This window comes from Polypterus senegalus, chromosome 17 (assembly GCF_016835505.1).
Source record: "Polypterus senegalus isolate Bchr_013 chromosome 17, ASM1683550v1, whole genome shotgun sequence".
NCBI lineage: Eukaryota > Metazoa > Chordata > Cladistia > Polypteriformes > Polypteridae > Polypterus > Polypterus senegalus.
The window spans coordinates 84890791-84906318 of record NC_053170.1 but is presented as its reverse complement, the minus strand read 5'-3'; the positions used below and the strand labels follow the sequence as shown (position 1 = coordinate 84906318).

The 15528-nt window shown below is 41.3% G+C and overlaps 1 protein-coding gene across 1 annotated transcript in view; it reads left to right on the top strand.

The window, feature by feature from the left end:
* The first annotated feature begins 326 nt into the window (after positions 1-326).
* The window catches only part of LOC120517542 (rab11 family-interacting protein 4-like), a 141441-nt gene continuing 126239 nt past the window's right edge, over positions 327-15528 (top strand). The window contains exons 1-3 of the mRNA XM_039739939.1: positions 327-814; positions 8402-8489; positions 13936-14024. Coding sequence (XP_039595873.1) covers positions 662-814; positions 8402-8489; positions 13936-14024 — 330 coding nt within the window. The 5' untranslated portion in view covers positions 327-661. The remainder of the gene's footprint in view (positions 815-8401; positions 8490-13935; positions 14025-15528) is intronic.

Below are 15528 nucleotides of genomic sequence, written 5' to 3'. Positions count from 1 at the left end.
GATTTCATCCGGCAATAGTAAAATGATTCTTTATAGAAAATAAAGTACAATCGAAACGTAAAATCAGCCGTAATATGGAATTTGGTTTGGAATGATAGTGTTCATAATTAAAGAACTATGCATCAAGAAAATCAATTCTGCAGAGAAATAATAAACGAAATGTTAAAAAAAATCCTTCACGTAAATATCAATTTGAAATAATTGTTTTAATATCCAATTCCATCGCGATTTTCATGTATTCATATTTTTTTAACTTAATTCTGAGCCTAAAACACGTGCTTGCTTTAAAAGCTGCACATGCGCAGATACAAGGAGCGTCAGGGAAGAAGGCAGGCGGATAGACAGACAGGTGGACACTTGTTTATCGCACATTTAAGGAGAATTGGTAAAATCCGTGATCGCGATTTCAAGTCGTGCTCGGAAAAAAAAACACGAGTTATAGTTTCAGATCGGAGTCGTTTTTGAAAGCGATCTTTACTGACAGAATGAGTTCCCTCCCATTCCCTGCCCAGTGTTCCCAGCTCCCTCGCTGGGAGTGATGTCACTGGTTGGCTGTTTTCACTGAGCCGAAACGCGGAGAATCATGGCGGCTGCCGTCTGGTGCTTCTCGTCGGGATCCGGCTGATCTCCAGCACTTTCATTCGCTGAGCTGCCGGTGAGGATGGACGGGAATGGCTTCCCGGACCAGGAGCAACTGCTGCAATTTTTAACCAAACTGAAGGAGGTGTTTGATGTATGCGATGAAGATGCCGATGGCTACATTCGTGTCGAGCATTTCATAGACCTGGGCTCCCAATTTGGACAAGGAGATGAGGTGAGAGAGACCAAGAGAACGTTTGGGGGTGGGGGTTTTATTGGGGAAATCGGTGAAATGCTGTGAGTTTGGATAAGGTGTGTCGGGAGAAGACGGTAAATGGTACTGGGCGAAAAGATCCTGTGACGCATGAGCACGGACTGGTCTACGATGTTGATTTTCTATGTCAATGTGACTTCATGAAATTAGACCAAAATGTAAACCACTTAATGTAACGTGAATAATCGTGCGTATATAACCTTCGGTACCGTTGGACGGCGTTTTATATATAAAAAAAAAAACAAAAAAAAAAAAACACACAAGGCTCTTGTCAAGTTGAAGGATGCTGAGAAATGAAATTAGAAATGAACTTGAATGCAAATGTAGAGAGAGAAAAGAAATGGTAGAGAGCAACAGATTCGGGTACGGATAGGGCTGCGATCCACTGCTATTTAACATATATACATTTTATATATATATATAAATAAAATGCCGTCTTCATTTTATATCCTTTCTATATCAAATAGTTTAGTATCGCATTCCGGATTATATAAATAACTATTATTACATCATGAATTATAATCAAATAAATAATACTTTTTGCCAATCCGAGACCCTGTATCGGAATAAGCGTGTTATGAAAACTGCATCAATTTTAAAATAATATACATTGCTAACGCAATTTAATTTTTACTTAAATGGTTATGTTATTACGAGTGATTTTAATCTGAATATATACACGTTTAAGTATATATTTAGTAGTCACAATTTGTATTATCTAATGCACCCTCCGTGCATCCATCCATCTTCCTATAACCCCCCTTATCCAGAGCAGGGTTGCGGGGCACCTACCACTCTTAAAAATATATATTTTTTAAATGTCACTTTGGTTTCCTCGTAGAACTATTGCTTGACAAAGACATTTCATTCTGGGAAGCGTTCTTTGCATATGGGGTTGGTTCTTTGTGCTTTTAAGAAAAAACTTACTATAAAAGGAACCTTAAATCTTTAATATATTCCAGGCTGCCACGCTGATTAAGAAAACCTGCAGCCCGTGTTACTGGACGTACAGTATGCACCAGGAGTCCTTTTGACATCATAACCTAACGTTATTTCACAAATCTACATCTATTCATTACTGTATGGAGCCACATGCAAATAAATAAAGGGTTTTTCTGAACCTTCATGTGGATGGGACTTTCGGGAACTAAGAATGGTTCCCCTGTAACATCTGGCACTTGAGTATGGAGCCTATGGCAATAACACGACGTAAGGCAGGAGCAATCCCTGGACAGGACACCAGTCCACTGCAGGGTAATCACACACACACACACACAGATATACAGAGGGAGCATTTTTACCAATGCCAATTAATGCACTGCCTTAATAAAACTGGTTAAATCCTAAGACATCGCGGCGCAGAGGTTAGTGAGAGTTTTTGAAACCTGCTTTGGTTTGCAAGGGAAACCATTATTTTTGTGGAGTTTGTATTTTTTTTTTTTTCGATTACACCCACATCCCAAAAACATCTATGCCGAGTTATTGTACTGTTCAGATGTGTGTCTGCGTATTAACACGGTTTTGCATTTGCATGCTATATCTTCCCGCTTAACGCATATCGAGTTGCTCAACACCTTACAGCTCTGACAGTTGACGAAACTCCGTGCATGTGGATGATCTGATACTTACAATTTTCTACACACGTTTATTGCATATAGCAATGAGATGCCGATGTTAATTTCAACAGCTTTGTGAGCAATTCAGAAACAAATGTGGACGTGACTTCTGCGCGTTTTAAGTTCAGTACCACGCATATCTCCTCTGGTCAACATCTAGCTGCCCCACAAGCGCATAATCATGGTATCCAGTTACTCGAAAAATATTCTGACTGGCGTTCAAGACAGTTGTTGGCTTGTTGTAACATACAGTTGGTTAGTGCCATTGCGCTCCTTATTGCTGGTTTACTCTGTCTATTCCTAAAATCGGATTAGCACAGTTCAGTAAACAGATGGATGTTAGAAGCTGTCAAAACAACAACAATGTTGATGCTACTGAATATGATTATAATCGTTATTACTATTTGATCCCGTGCAGGGCTGGTTTCTGATGGGGAACCCTTCGACCTTGTAATCCTGTTTTAACTGTTACCAAGATAGGCCCCAGCTCCTTGAGGTCCTCTGCTGGCAAGAATATACGGAAATCTGATTACTTTTTCTATTGATAGAAATAAATAAATATAGAGAGAGAGAGATAAAAAAAAAAACACAACTTTTCAGTTCATGGTCCCCGAAAGTCAAAAAAACAGCAGTGACTGGCGCAAAACATGGACACAAGCAGGACGGAATTCAGCATTCAAATATATTTTAAATATGTATTTATTTATTCATAACAACTTTCATTACTTGGATCGTGAAAGGAAATTAGATCTCGCAAGGGAAACCAATGGGGAGAAAAAACTGGAGACCAAGCAGTGCCGGTTGAAGACCATTTAGAGCTCTATGCGGGGTGGATAGACATTAATGACGGATATTCGGCATTAGACTACCTGCTTTTGTGGTCCCATTCGGTTTCCGCGGGGCGTGTGCCTCTTAACATTCATTAATGGTGCCACTCAGATGGTCGATATTAGATTAACCGGCTCTGGGTCCATGGGTGAAAAGCATTAACATCACCCGCTGTATAGTCGCAGGCCATGGATATTTAAAACAGAACCGCTGGTTCGTACAATATGCAATAAAGTTGACGCTTTTCACGTTGTGTTCACAGAAGTTGTATGCTCCAGGGGCGTAATTTTGCTTCGTCTCCCAGGGGGTCGCGCATCGATGTTATATAAGCCTAGAATTTCCACCTTCTGTCACCTGGAGGTTTTGTGGCCGTCGAGACCAAGCATAAAGCGCACGAGTATCCACTCAGGCATTGCATTTGGAGTCTGTTGTAGAGTGGCACAAGTTTGCTTGCTCCCCTGTGTGTTTTAGTGGGAGATGTAGCTCAGTTCTGCCTCAAGTTTTCAGTCCCACGATTGCTTCGCAAGTGCCGCTGTGTGTGCTCGTGTTGGTTTTTTTTTTTTCTTTTGAAGAAAATTAACAAATGTTACCTAATGGATGTAAAGTCGTGTTCACAGTCGTCCTCGTGAAATGCTTTCAGAAAAAAAAATAATAATACACCGGAATTAAGCGGTGCCGATCGAACGCCTGTATTTCAAAGACTACTGTGGGAGATGCGCAGTGACGACAAAATGCCGGAATATTTTTCATAGCAAAGTAGTCCCGTGTGGGCAGTTATCCTGGTTCAGAGTGTTCTGTACCTTTTCTGTAAATAATAACTTATTATTTTACATTGATTCATGAGCTAAGGGGCTCCTATACCTCCAGTGCATTGCAAGCTGAAAAATGTTACATAAAATACTCCTAAATCCCTGCGCTGTCAATGTCACTTCAGCTGCCTCCGCTCCCTTGTTATGTGAAGTGTCCTCGTACGCCTGCAGCGCAAATCGACATGGAAAGGCTTTGGATTCAGAAAGGATTCAGAACCCTTCTCATTCCTTAAGTTAAAAGGTTGCAGCCTTGTGGTAAAATCGTTTAAATTCGTTATCCACCTCCCGCCTCCTCCAAAAAGCTTCTATCTATCTATCTATCTATCTATCTATCTATCTATCTATCTATCTATCTATCTATCTATCTATCTATCTATCATATAGTGCCTTTCAGGATCTATCTATCTATCTATCTATCTAATCCTGCCAACTACGCTAAATTTCTATCTATCTATCTATCTATCTATCTATCTATCTATCTATCTATCTATCTATCTATCTATCTATCTATCTATCTATCTATCATATAGTGCCTTTCAGGATCTATCGATCTATCGATCTATCGATCTATCTATCTATCTAATCCTGCCAACTACGCTAAATTTCTATCTATCTATCTATCTATCTATCATATAGTGCCTTTCAGGATCTATCTATCGATCTATCGATCTATCGATCTATCTATCTATCTAATCCTGCCAACTACGCTAAATTTCTATCTATCTATCTATCTATCTATCTATCTATCTAATCCTGCCAACTACACTAAATTTCTATCTATCTATCTATCTATCTATCTATCTATCTATCTATCTATCTATCTATCTATCTATCTATCTATCTATCTATCATCACTCAGTATCTCAGAATGACAAAGTGAGAACAGGATTCTAGAAATTTTTTGCAAAGAAATAAAAGCTGACACGTCCCATCGACACAAGTATTCAGGCCCTTTACTCAGTACTTTGGTAAAACGATTTGCAGCAATTCCAGCCTGGAGTCGTCTTTGTGTCTTATGCCACAAGCTTTGCACATCTGGATTTAGGGATTTCTCTGCCATTCATTTCTGCAGATCATCACAAGCTCTGTCAGGCTGGATAGACAGATATTTTAAGGTCCTTCCAGAGATGTTTGATTGGGTTCGACTCGGGTCTATACCTGGACCACACAAGATCATTCCCAGAGAAGACCCTTAACCGCTCCTCTGTTGTCTCTAATTTTGCGCTTAGGGTCATTGTCCTGTTGGAAGGTGAACATTCGGCTCAGTTCAAGGTCTGGAGAACTCTGAAGCAAGAATTCATTAAGAGTATCTGTGTCTCAAAGTCCCTGTCAATGAAAAACCACTCCACAGCATGATGCTGCCACCACCGTGATTCTGTTTGATTGGTATTACCCAGGTGATGAAAGGTGGTTTCCTCCAGATATCTTGGTTTCGTCAGACCAGAGAATCTTATTTCTCCCTTTAGGTGACTGTATTGGACAAGTGATGAGCAGTGCCTGATTGTCTCCGCACATACCGCTTAGAATTAAGGCCAAAAAGTTCTATCTTGGTCTCATCAGACCAGAGAATCTTATTTCTCACCATCTCAGAGTCCTTCAGGTGTCTTTTAGCAAACTCCATGCGGGCTGTCATGTGTCTTGCCTCTCCTCAGTGTGTGGAGACAACCAGGCACTGCTCGTCACTTGTCCAATACAATCCCCACAGTGAAGCATGGCGGTGGCAGCATCATGCTGTAGGGGTGTTTTTCAGCTACAGGGACAGGACGACTGGTTGCAATCGAAGGAAAGATGAATGCGGCCAAGTACAGGGATATCCTGGACAAAAACCTTCTCCAGAGTGCTAAGGACCTCAGACTGAGCCGAAGGTTTACTTTCCATCAAGACAATGACCCTAAGCACACAGCTAAAATAATGAAGGAGTGGCTTCACAACAACTCTGTGACTGTTCTTGAATGGCCCGGCCAGAGCCCTGACTTAAACCCAATTGAGCATCTCTGGAGGGACCTAAAAATGGCTGTCCACCAACGTTTACCATCCAACCTGACAGAACTAGAGAGGATCTGCAAGGAGGAATGGCAGAGGATCCCCAAATCCAGGTGTGAAAAACTTGTTGCATCTTTCCCTATAAGACTCATGGCTGTATGAGCTCAAAAGGGGGCTTCTACTAAATACTGAGCAAAGAGTCTGAATACTTAGGACCATGTGATATTTCAGTTTTTCTTTTTTAATAAATCTGCAACAATTTCAAAAATTCTTTTTTTTGTCTGTCAATATGGGGTGCTGTGTGTACATTAATGAGGAAAAAAATTAATTTAAATGATTTTAGCAAATGGCTGCAATATAACAAAGAGTGAAAAATTGAAGGGGGTCTGAATACTTTCCATACCCACTGTAAGCACAGACAAGTGATGATGTGTGCAGGCCCACTCGCAACATGCCAGAATGTGTAATACACCGAAGAGCTACTGGTGTTTACATAACGGAATATTCTGTAGGAGTGCCTGCACGTGGTAATGTCCGCCGAGCACGCGTGCTTAGCACTGTAAATCCAGTGTAACAAATCCATTTGAGGGGAATCTTATAAAGACAGTTTATCAAAAAGAGAGGAAGACTTGATAAAGGATATGGAAATGAGTGCTGGAGGTTGGCTTACTGTTCTAAACCTTTGTGATGAGTAAGATGAGTCAAGAATATTTATATTTAAGCAAGCATCACTATTGCGCTGATGCCTTTTTTGATTATAAAAATCAATCTGTCCATCATTGGACCTGGATGATCCAGTTCAGATTCCCAGGTTGACAGGTTTTGTCACAGCATTGGAGCAGGGTGACAGTGGACACTACACTGAGTGCCAATCCATTGTAGGATACTTGCTTGCAGTCGCTTATATACATATTTCTTATCCTTTTGCAATTATATTTATTTATATTTAGACACCGCAGGGACTGCACCTAATTTTGTTGTATTTCTTACAATGACAATAATGATACTCGGATACTGATAGTATGTATGCTTAAATGCTTCTATTTTTATACAAGTCACCCTGGCCATCGGACATTACTCTTATTCTATGTTAATTAATGTTGACTTATGTTTATTTTTTATTGTGTCTTCTATTTTTCTATTCATTTTGTAAAGCACTTTGAGCTACATTTTCTTTGTATGAATATGTGCTATATAAATAAATGTTGATTGATTGATTGATCGATGTATATGTAGAATCATGAAAGCGTACAACTTATATATCCATTTTTTCAGGCTTTTGTTTGTACCTTAAACCATTAGTGCAGCGGTTCTCAACCTTTAAGTATTTGCAACCCAAGTTTTCATAACAGTTTTAATTGCGCCCCCCCTAACATTTTTTTGAAATGTAGATGCATATTTTATTATACCTACTTAACTTTTATCGACATTTATCTAACTCCTATATTTATTGTTCTAGTTTCAGAACGTAGTTTAAGTTAATTTGTTTTGGTTTCAACAGATTTTTTTTTTCATATTTTTGATTCTTGTTTTCTTTTTTTCACATCTTCGGCCCCCCTTTTTGTTACTTCACGCCCCCTAGAGGGGCCCGTCCCACAGGTTGAGAATCACTGCATTAGTGTTATGTACCCTTCATTGCACAGACGGTCAGGATGTGGTGTTACGGTTATTCTCTCATTACCTTCCCTATTGACATCTAGTGTGCTGCTAACATGAGTTGATACACTTGCCAGTTTACAAACTGGTGTCTTGACTCTATGTAGTAAGGAGCCATTGCTTCCTTTGGCCATCGACTCCTATTTGTCCCCAAGAAAACCTGTGTAACCCTGAACAATGTGTGTGTGTTTGTTTTTTTTTTTAACTTATTATGTGTGCCAATGAAGCCCAGGGCCAACAAGTTTTCTCATCACCCCTGGTATCTTGTGTCCCACTTACTTAGGTTAATCATCATCCATGTTGTATATTGTTTAAAAATCAAGTTGATATACCTTCCAGTATGGTTATTGACCTTCTGTGGTTTCTTGAGTTAAGTTACCTCATTTCTTATTACTTTTTTCAGCCACGTTCCCTCATTACCCAGTCCGGTAGATTGATCACATGGAGCAAAGTCCGTCCAGCTCCCAGCTCACTCACTGACACTCAAAGTTGCTTCTGCTTCCATGCCAGCCACTGAATCTTACTGCTCAGAAAGCCAAGTCATCTCACCCCCTAACAATGTTGCTGGACACTTCTATCATATCTTAATTCACTGCTAAACCCAGAACTGCTGATGGCATGCTTTCTGTACCATTCACTGGACTTTCTTCTTGTAGGTGGAAAAGCTTGCCAGGTACCTGGACCCCAATGAGTTGGGCAGAGTGAACTTCAAGGACTTTTGCCATGGTGTATTCGCCATAAAGGGTGAGTATGCCCAGGCCATGCTGCCTCGTGGTTCTATCTGTGAATTTCCCCTTGGGATTAATAAAGTATCTATCTATCTATCTATCTATCTATCTATCTATCTATCTATCTATCTATCTATTCCATGACCATCCATTCAATTTCTGATCAACTTATTGAGTTTATTTCTGGAAGCTATTTTTTTATCTTAGAAGAACTGGATGCAAGGCAAGAAGCTGTGTCTGTGTTAACCTTCTGGTTTATCTAACTTCTCCTTAATGGCTTTGTGTTGGTATGTAATGTAGTGTGTGGGTACATCACCTGTCTGTCAAGATGAAGTATATGAGGACAAACCGTACTGGTAAGTGGTGACCTCGCATATGAGAAGTAACTTCACAAAGGGCATTGGCATACTGGGTGCCCTTTGGAGTGTCAGCCCTAGATTTTTAGGCTGTGTACTGTTTGTAGTAAAGGGATAATGAGAAAAGCCATAGCTCAGGCTGGTGTTCATACATCCATTTCCAGCTTACTTTTCTAGTATAGATTCTGGATCTCTGTGATGACCCTGTCATGGCAGTAATGGATACCAATTCATCACAGCACATACTTCATTCCAGTCTGTCCTTTTTACAAATCTCTCACCAGTTCAACTGGCTGCATGTCTTTGGACAGGTATGAAACAGAGGAAATAAATGAAGTCCTCATAGAGAAGGGAGAAACATGGCCACACCACATGCATCTCACTCCAGCCAGGAATCAAGCAGTAGCCGAAACACCAGGAAACAGGAATACAACCTGCAGTAGCATTGCTTAGGGGTTACTGGATACTTGTCACTAACAAATTGAGGTTTGGGGCAGAGGAATAATTCTGTCTAAGCCAATAGGGGGCAGCACCCTTTTGGAAACTTAACTTTGGCCCTCTCTGTGAACCCAGCCCTTGGAAGGGCTCTGTGTGTTCTATGAATCTGGAATTGGGAAATCTTGCCAGTAGAAACTCTGAAGTTGAGACAAAAAGCACCCCCATGCACAGATGTCCACTTTTGAAAATGCATGGGGGTTCTTAGATAGGTTTCATTGATTATTGAGCCTCTGTTTTAGCCTATTTGCTGAGTGGGTATTGACTGGCACAGTCTAACCAAGAGATTCTTAGAAGTGTGCTGCGCCTGCTGTCCTTGAACCTCTAGCAGATGGTTTCCTACCATTCTTTATTACCTTTGTCTGGCTGTCTTCTGTTTTTTGGGCTCAGCTGGCACAGACTTGTTTGGCATGTCTCACTGAACCAAGTGGAGGGCACTCCTCTGCTAGCCAACTCTTCCTAAACATTTACCAGTCCTTAATGGCTTTGTCTAGCTACGGTGTACTGGCATTATTCCTGTTCTTTGCAGCTGCTACCTCCCACATGACGCCTGTACATCTGCTGTTGGGTAGGAAGACACTGAGTGGGATGTTGCCTGCTCAGTTCCAAAAGAAGAAGCTTTATGGCATGCAACGTGCGCCACGTGTGTGCTATACTTCCTACAGCTGATGTTCCTTTTGCTTGTCATAATAATCCCAGTGTGACTGTTGCTGTGGTGAAGGCAATAAATGGAAAATACCCTGAGGGAACTCCAGATGAGAAGGTGAATATCATTTTGGGGCTAAGACATGGAGACAGACAGAATGGCATCCTGGGATTCCTGGAAATCTAGTCTAATTTATTTCCCTAGACTACCAGTTCTTCCATGCTCAAGCCAGTACAGAGGATGAAGTGTCTTTGCATAATAGAAGCCTATGGAAGACAACTATTGTGCATCTGTGACCCACTTAAATGCCCAAAGGAGGAGTGATCATGAGAAGAATGAATGCTCCATGCAGAGAAATATGTTGACGCTACATGGTAGATTGTCATCTTTGGTGAGGTCTGCCTAAATCCAGTATGAGAGACCTGGCACCACAAACCTCCACTACCACTCGCCATATCTCTACAAGGTGCATCTATGTCCTTCTTCCACATTTAATTTCTGTGGCTGTGTCTATATCCTGAGGTCAGAGGTTTCTAGGATGTCCACTGTAGTTCTTCAGATGCCCAAACCCGTGCTTGATAAAGAAGCTGGAACCCTCTGGCCAATAAAAGGTTCCTTACTGCCCACGGACAAAGCTGGATTTGGAGTATTTACTAAAAGTGGGTCTGTATGTGCTCAAGTATATCTATTCCTCCAAGCCACATTCATACCTTGCTGCATCTCTGACACCCAGCCACTTGAGGTGTTTATTGAGGCAGCAGTGTCCAGTTCTGAGACATAAGATGGTGGTCCCACCCCTCAGGCTGAGCTTATTTAGGTGGTCCTGCTATAGGTCATATCCATTATTAAAGTGATGCCACTCTGCTTTTTGCTTCTGTTTTAGAAGAGCCTGTGCTTTATCATATAATGTGGTGATCCAAAATTGGAGAAGCTGTGGTCCTCTTTTGGCCTGTTGGCTTCTTCTTCTTTGCCAGCAATACCAAAATAGGCTGGTGTGCCTAACCATTTCCTTATTTCTCTCGAAGACACAGATTTTGATATTAAAACCAGGCCCTTGTGCTCTGCACACATGAGGAACGCATTCAGTAATTACTAGCTGTAGATGTTGTAGGTGGGATCCATGCATTTGGATTTTGGAGATTACAGGGATCACCTTATTCTACAAAAGTATTGTGGACAAGGCTTTGAGTGTTGAAGTATGAAATCAGGAAGAACAGTTCATTCTTAAACTAAAATGCATAATGAAAGCAGACGGCCCTGTACTGTAGTATTTAGTGCTATAGCCTCACAGATCCAGAGTCCTTGGTTCACATCTCACACCTGATCATTATGTGAAGATGGCATACAATTCCTGTGCCTGTGTAGGGTTTTTCATCAGTTACTTTGCTTTTTTTTCTCTCCCGTATAATGAACGTGAGTGTGCTAGGTTAAGCAGCAACACTAAATGGGCTCATCTGTAAATCATTAATGTGTTCTAAGATGGACTGGCATGCCATCCATTTTTGGTTCCTATCCTATCTTGCTCTGTCCCCTACAACTCCAACCTTAGTTGTGTTGCCTTCAGAAATATTATATTGACCCCGTCACTGTTTTCGCATTTGGTTAGGTTGCAGCCTTGCGTTAAATCATTTAAATTCATTTCTTCCTTCATCAAGCAACACTCGCAATCTCAGAATGTCATATTGGCACAAGTATTCAGACCATCAAGTCAGTATTTCATTGAAATCCTTTGACAGCGATTCCAAGCCTGGAGTCTTCTTGGGTATGTGATGCAACAAGCTATGCACACCTAGTTTTGGGGATTGTCTGCCACTCTTCTCTGCAGATCCTCTCAAGGTCTGTTAGGGCCAGTTTATACTTCACAGTCCGAATGCTTACATGCATGCATAATAATGGGTGCCACACGTTCCTGGCTACGTCTTCTGAGCACGTCGTCAGTAATTGGAGTACCAGCAAAAACGCGGATGGCGTATGTGTGCAAGTTTTGGTACGTTACGTCAACTTCGTCGTTTACTATCAACATGTGACGACTGGCTTGCAGCTCCAACAGGATCTCTCTGTGTGCCTTGATGTTTGATGAATGGATCATTAAACTTGTATGTTGACATGCAAATGTCTTCATGGTGCTTTTCTTCATCCATTTCTCACATAGACATTACAAGCGTTGCATATTCCCCATTGTAATGACTTGATACATTAAAAGGTATCACAAACTGTCTCAACATCTTTCTCCTCTTTCTTCCCTCAACTCGCAGCATAGCAAAACTGGACATTATTTTCTCCCCATGATGATTTCTCACACTGACACCTGGTGGCATCCTCCGGATTTACTTAAAGTACATACACAAATATAAACCGTGCGTCTCGGAAGACCTTGTGCCTTCCTAATAGTATAGAAGTGTCCTACATTAATGGCTGAAAAGGACAAGCAAGAGCACAAGCATTTAAACAATCAATTACAAGGTCAAAAGGGAAGAAGCAGCATTGATGGCCATTGCTTCAACCTTTCTCTAGACCTTAATCTATACAAATTAAAGCAATCCTACGGGCAGAAGGGAATGCAAGAGAATTCCCAAACCCAACCATTTAATGAAAGAAGGAGTAAAGTAGGAAATGGTGTGCAGTCAAGCCAAATCATCATGGTGAGGACAGGAGCTGAGAAGGTCTGGTAGAGTAAAATTGAGGGACACCACAATACCACTCATAATGGTAGATGAGAAGTAAGTGTCAAGAGGAAAGTGCCATTGGATATTTTCTGTGTTGGGAAGCCAATACTGCAGTGCATGACAGTGATGAGAAGGTTTTACATAGACAGGGTACCATATGACAGACAAATACACGATGTGGCATTCAACATTGGGAGCAGGGTGAATGAAATAGTGGAGACTTTCTTTGATGGAAGAACTGGTGCCCATTCCAAATATAAAAAAGTTACCTTAGTTTGTCAGAAGTCTGCCTGTCTTATGCTACACAACAAGGGCAAGAATGAGGACAGGCTGTTCCCTAACCAGGAATCAAACATTGGACACGTTGGCGAGAGTGCCAAAATCTAACATCCAGACCACCAGGGACAAGAGAGTGAGCAGCCTTCAAACAGTTTCCCCTTGGCCACATCTCTGGCACCCTTTCTCTCTGGACAGTACAATCTGCTGAGATGGTCATCCTTTTAATGGTTTCTCCTATCTCAGCAGAGGAATTCTGAAGCTCTGTGAGACTAACCCTTGGGTTCTTGATCACTTTGTTGACCAAGGCCAGTTACATAGTTTGGCTGGATAGACAACTCAAAGACTCCAGGTGGTTCCACACTTCACCAGTTTCACAATTATTGAGGCCACTGTACTCCTGGGTACACCTAAAGCTTTAGAAACAGTTTTGCCTCCTTGCCCTTATCTACATCTCACCACCATTTTATCATGGAGGTCTACACAGAGTTCCTTGCACTTCATGGCTTATTCTGTATCTTGGCATGCAGTGTGAATTGTGGGACCTTAAATGCTCCAGTGTGTCTGTTTCCAAATGATATCCAGTCAATTCAGGTGTACTCAAGTCAAGTTCTGGATACGTCTCAAAGAGAATTAAAGCCAACGGGATGCACCAGAGCACAATCTGGAGTCCCACAGTAAAGAGTCTGAATACTTCTATGAATGAGACATTTCAGGTTTTGATTTCCTATTGAATCCTATAAAATCTTCTAAAACACTTAAACATACACACACATGCTCCTCATCCCCACCTTGTCCCTGAAAAAATATCTCTACTCCAAATGAGATCAGCACAGTTCCCAGAGTGCTTGGACACTACTGCAGTAAGGTGTGTTAGTGCAAAGTAGTATTTCTATGAAGCGCTTTGAACATGGGAAAAGCGCTATATAAATAAAATGTATCATTATTTTGTGAGTCTAATCAAAGATGTCCCCAAATATATCTCTGATCTTCAGTAAAATGTTTGTCTCTGTCACTCTGCAGGCTGTGAGGAGATTTTGAAGAATGCTTTGGCCATTAGAAATGGCACATGTCGGCCATGTGAAGTGGACTACAGAGGCTACACTTATCAGGTATGCGCTTCTCAGATAATTTATCCAATATCCTATACAAGTGCCGGTCAATACTATTGCGTAGTCACCCAATTGATTCTTTAATGAGAAAACTGTAGTTAAGTATGTGGGTGGAGCCTTTCAAATTGGCACTGTGATATGTGGGTGGAGCCTTTCAGGACTGGTGCTGTCATATGTGTGTAGGGCATCTACAGATTGGTGCTGTCATATGTGGGTAGGGCCACTCAAGATTGGTGCGGTTTTATGTGGGTGGGGCCACTCAAGATTGGTGCGGTTTTATGTGGGTAGGGCCACTCAAGATTGGTGCGGTCTTATGTGGGTAGGGCCACTCAAGATTGGTGCGGTCTTATGTGGGTGGGGCCACTCAAGATTGGTGCGGTCTTATGTGGGTAGGGCCACTCAAGATTGGTGCGGTCTTATGTGGGTGGGGCCACTCAAGATTGGTGCGGTCTTATGTGGGTGGGGCCACTCAAGATTGGTGCGGTCTTATGTGGGTGAGGCCTCTTGAGATTGGTGCTGTCATATGTGGATGGAGTTTCTCTCAAGATCAGCAGTACTGTGTGTGGGTGGTCATCAAAGTTATGTGATTCCATGTGTGGGAAATCCCCGGCATTGTCATGTTATGCAAAGGTTCACAAGTTGAGTCTTTCAAGTTCAAGCAATATTATGCCTGCTTGAATCTAACAAGTCCATTTCATTTAAAGCATTTTGTAGTCCTGTTAAGTAAGGACTATCGTCTCTTTTGAGAAGCCATTCTAGTCTCAATTCTTGATCACTGCAATTTTTAGTTCAATATCTAAAACAGATTAGTATTTTTTTTAAATATCATGATAGGTTATGGGGTCAGTCTTTATAAAATGTCATATTATGGTGAGGCCTTGATACTTCCATTAAGGTAGCAGTTTTTTGACATTATTTTTTCCTTGCGTTTCCTTTGTAGACTTCTGGCAGTTTCTTGGTGGTATTTTAAATATTTTGTGACACTACACCTGGTAGACGTCTTGACAGTTGCATGAGTTCATGCTGGAGTAGAATCAGAAACTTTAGTATCAGGTCCTGTTGGCATGAGTTTGCCAGATCCTGTATAGATGATGCACATGAAAGGGGAGACTTTAGTCCTTGTGATGTCACGGTAGTCTTGACATTTTTAAATTGTACATTGTGGTGTCATTTGGAAGGTGCCTGTTTGAATGCAGATGTAGTTCTGATTGCTGAGATCTGGTCCGCATTTAATCTCTTTGGGTGGATTCTTTAGTGATGTGTCTGTTTGTCTTTTTCTGTGTGTTTCTTATGTGGTCTCAGATATACAACATTGACACTTTGAGCTTTTGGCAGACAGTCCAGGCCTTGAAAAAATAACCCAGCCTGCCTATTTACAATTTTACAGCCATTATGGAAAAAGGTCACAATTTCCACCCTGCTAAATTGTCTGCTATTTGTTTAAGAAGTGTTTATTTATTATTCAAAGGGATGAGCAGAAGCATCGGGAATGTGTTGCAGCAGT